The following is a 2,500-nucleotide window of genomic DNA, read 5'->3' as shown; positions in this document are numbered from 1 at the left end:
GCAATCTATGCAATTTTCATTTGTATGAAGAATTCATCATGTCATTCATTAACCTTTGTAAATAATTATTCTATCACTGATATGACCAATTCAACAGTTGACTATGCATGGCCACCCTCAGGCTCAACCAAGAAGCTTCCAACTGGTCTCCTCTGAGAGACAGGTACTAGAAAAACTTGTCAAATCATAGAGAACTACCTTTACTCTGTTCCACTGTAAAACTTCTATGAAAAATTTAAGGTGTTGGACAATATAGTGTTAAACATCTTAAACATTATTCTATTTCAGCCAAGTGTTCATTCAGAATACTCCATCCAAAAACAAAGACTTTAAACAAAAATGTTTGATAATGCCTGAAATATGTAATGGCTAATTCAGGCTTATACTCCTCTTTGGTAATCACTATAAAAAATAAGTTAAGCGTTACGAAAATGCAGCTTGGTATTTCCAACTGCATCAAATACTATCTTCTTAAAATATGAATTACAGACAAGTCTGAAGACACATAATGATGAAAAATGTGCCACAAGTTACATGAAAATGCAAATGATTTATATACATTCATCATTATTAAAAAGGATCAGTCTTATTCTCATATCAACTTCTCTAAAGCATGACAATATTGCACTGACAAAGGAAAAATAGATTGGCCTGAGTTCATTCCTAATCACAATAAACAGCATGAATAAGTAATACATAAAATAAATATATAAATAAAGTTAGCACTATGGACTTCACAATACTCATACCAACCTGTTTGTGAATCAAGAAATGGAAGGCGTGTCTTACGTTCCCGCATAAGACGAACATTGTAATTAGCGCTGTTAATCATCAAAGAACGGTACTGTACATCCTGGAGAAAACTGCAAGTAAAAGTAAAAAATATAAATATACATAAAGAAAGGCATTACCATAGTGACTTTATGACTAAAAATATTTAATATTTTCAGTTACTATTCAACAGGAAATTAAAATTGTTATAAATAATTCTGATGGGAATATTTAGATATCTAACTTTACTCATACCTATGAGGGAAAGAAAATCTTGCACTGTGTAATCATCAAATTTCATTTACAATGATAATTTCAATTTTATAAATTAATAAGTATTAGTGCATTAGTGAAACAATCAAACAGAGGCATTACAATCAATTCTCTATCAACATTTTTTATAAAGAAATTTGTAGGCAACACAATACTATTGTAAATATTATGGAGAGCACTAACCCCTAATTTTGAAAAAATAATATTGTAACTTTAAATATAAAACCTGTATCTATACTACTCTTTTAGTGGATTGAAAGTAACTTCAAATTTAACAACTCTCTAGATGCTTTGCATTAAATAGCACAGCAAGGTTTGAGATATTTGACTTTCATACTAGTTCTTGAGATTCTGTGAGAGTAATGACATGAAATTAAGTAAAACAAGAATGATTACTGATAATTGATACATACCAAGGATGGATGCAACCACAAACCTGGCAACATTTTTCACTTTAGTATACCTTTTTCATTTCTATGTTCTCCTTCCCTCTCCCTCTCCTCCCTCATGCTCTCCATTTTCTCTCTCTCCCTCTCTCCCTCTCTCCCTCTCTCCCTCTCTCCCTCTCTTCCTCTCTTCCTCTCTTCCTCTCTTCCTCTCTTCCTCTCTTCCTCTCTTACACCTTCTCATTTACTGCTTGCACTTTCTCACTGTTACTGTCTTCTTGCCTTTACTTTTTTTTCTCAAGATTTCCCTCCTGCTCATTCTCTACCTTTCTTCCTTCTTTCCCTACCTTGTTCTATCTCACCCACCAAATTTGAAAAAAAAAAAACCATCTTTCTCCTTGTTTTCCTCCTCCTCACCTTCTGCACATTCTTTACTCTAACTCTTGTTCATTTTCTTCATCCATTCCTCCCTCTATCTAGATCATAACTCAAGTACATCTAAAAATACTATAGAGTCACAAAGTTAACTACTATTGGGCAATACTTAAAGGATCTAAACAATGTATTTTTAGGTGATCTAACAATAACTGAGTTTGATCCCGCACCTTGAAAACTTAAGTAAGTTACTATTTCTTTTAAAACGGATTGCTTCAGATATTCATAATTTAAGGATCCAGTTGAAAGACGTGCCTCAGTCAAGACACAAAGAGTACAATGGATAATAATCCATAATACGACTACCAGCCACATGCTTTAAGAATTGGGACCATGACAAAGAACAGTTAAGTAAACCAAGACAATGATTTTAATGGGGCATGTTGCTAAAACAGAAATGTAAAATACTCTTAATAAGACCTACATGGATTCCCATAGTTTACATTTCATGTCTAAGTAAAATACATCAAGAAAATCTACGCGAAAATCAGAGAGACTGAGAGAATCAAACAGCAAGTTTTTATTTATTCAATAGACCTCAGGTTCAAAGAACAATGACCTCAACTCCCAAAGTTCCTCAGGCCACGTCTCAGACCTCAGCTAGGACACCGCCACGCCCCTGCGCCCACCAGGTG

General features: G+C 33.8%; 1 protein-coding gene across 4 annotated transcripts in view; it reads right to left on the bottom strand.

The window, feature by feature from the left end:
- Positions 1 to 2,500, bottom strand: part of LOC125040806 (zinc finger protein ubi-d4 A-like) — a 48,732-nt gene that overhangs the window by 45,686 nt on the left and 546 nt on the right. For all 4 annotated transcript variants that reach the window (XM_047635539.1, XM_047635538.1, XM_047635541.1 and 1 more), the window contains exon 2: positions 754 to 863. In XM_047635539.1, the coding sequence (XP_047491495.1) occupies positions 754 to 863 (110 nt within the window). The remainder of the gene's footprint in view (positions 1 to 753; positions 864 to 2,500) is intronic.

Source organism: Penaeus chinensis, chromosome 29, assembly GCF_019202785.1.
Source record: "Penaeus chinensis breed Huanghai No. 1 chromosome 29, ASM1920278v2, whole genome shotgun sequence".
Classification (NCBI taxonomy): Eukaryota; Metazoa; Arthropoda; class Malacostraca; order Decapoda; family Penaeidae; genus Penaeus; species Penaeus chinensis.
The sequence above is the reverse complement of the archived record's forward strand: the minus strand, read 5'-3'. Positions and strand labels throughout refer to the sequence as shown.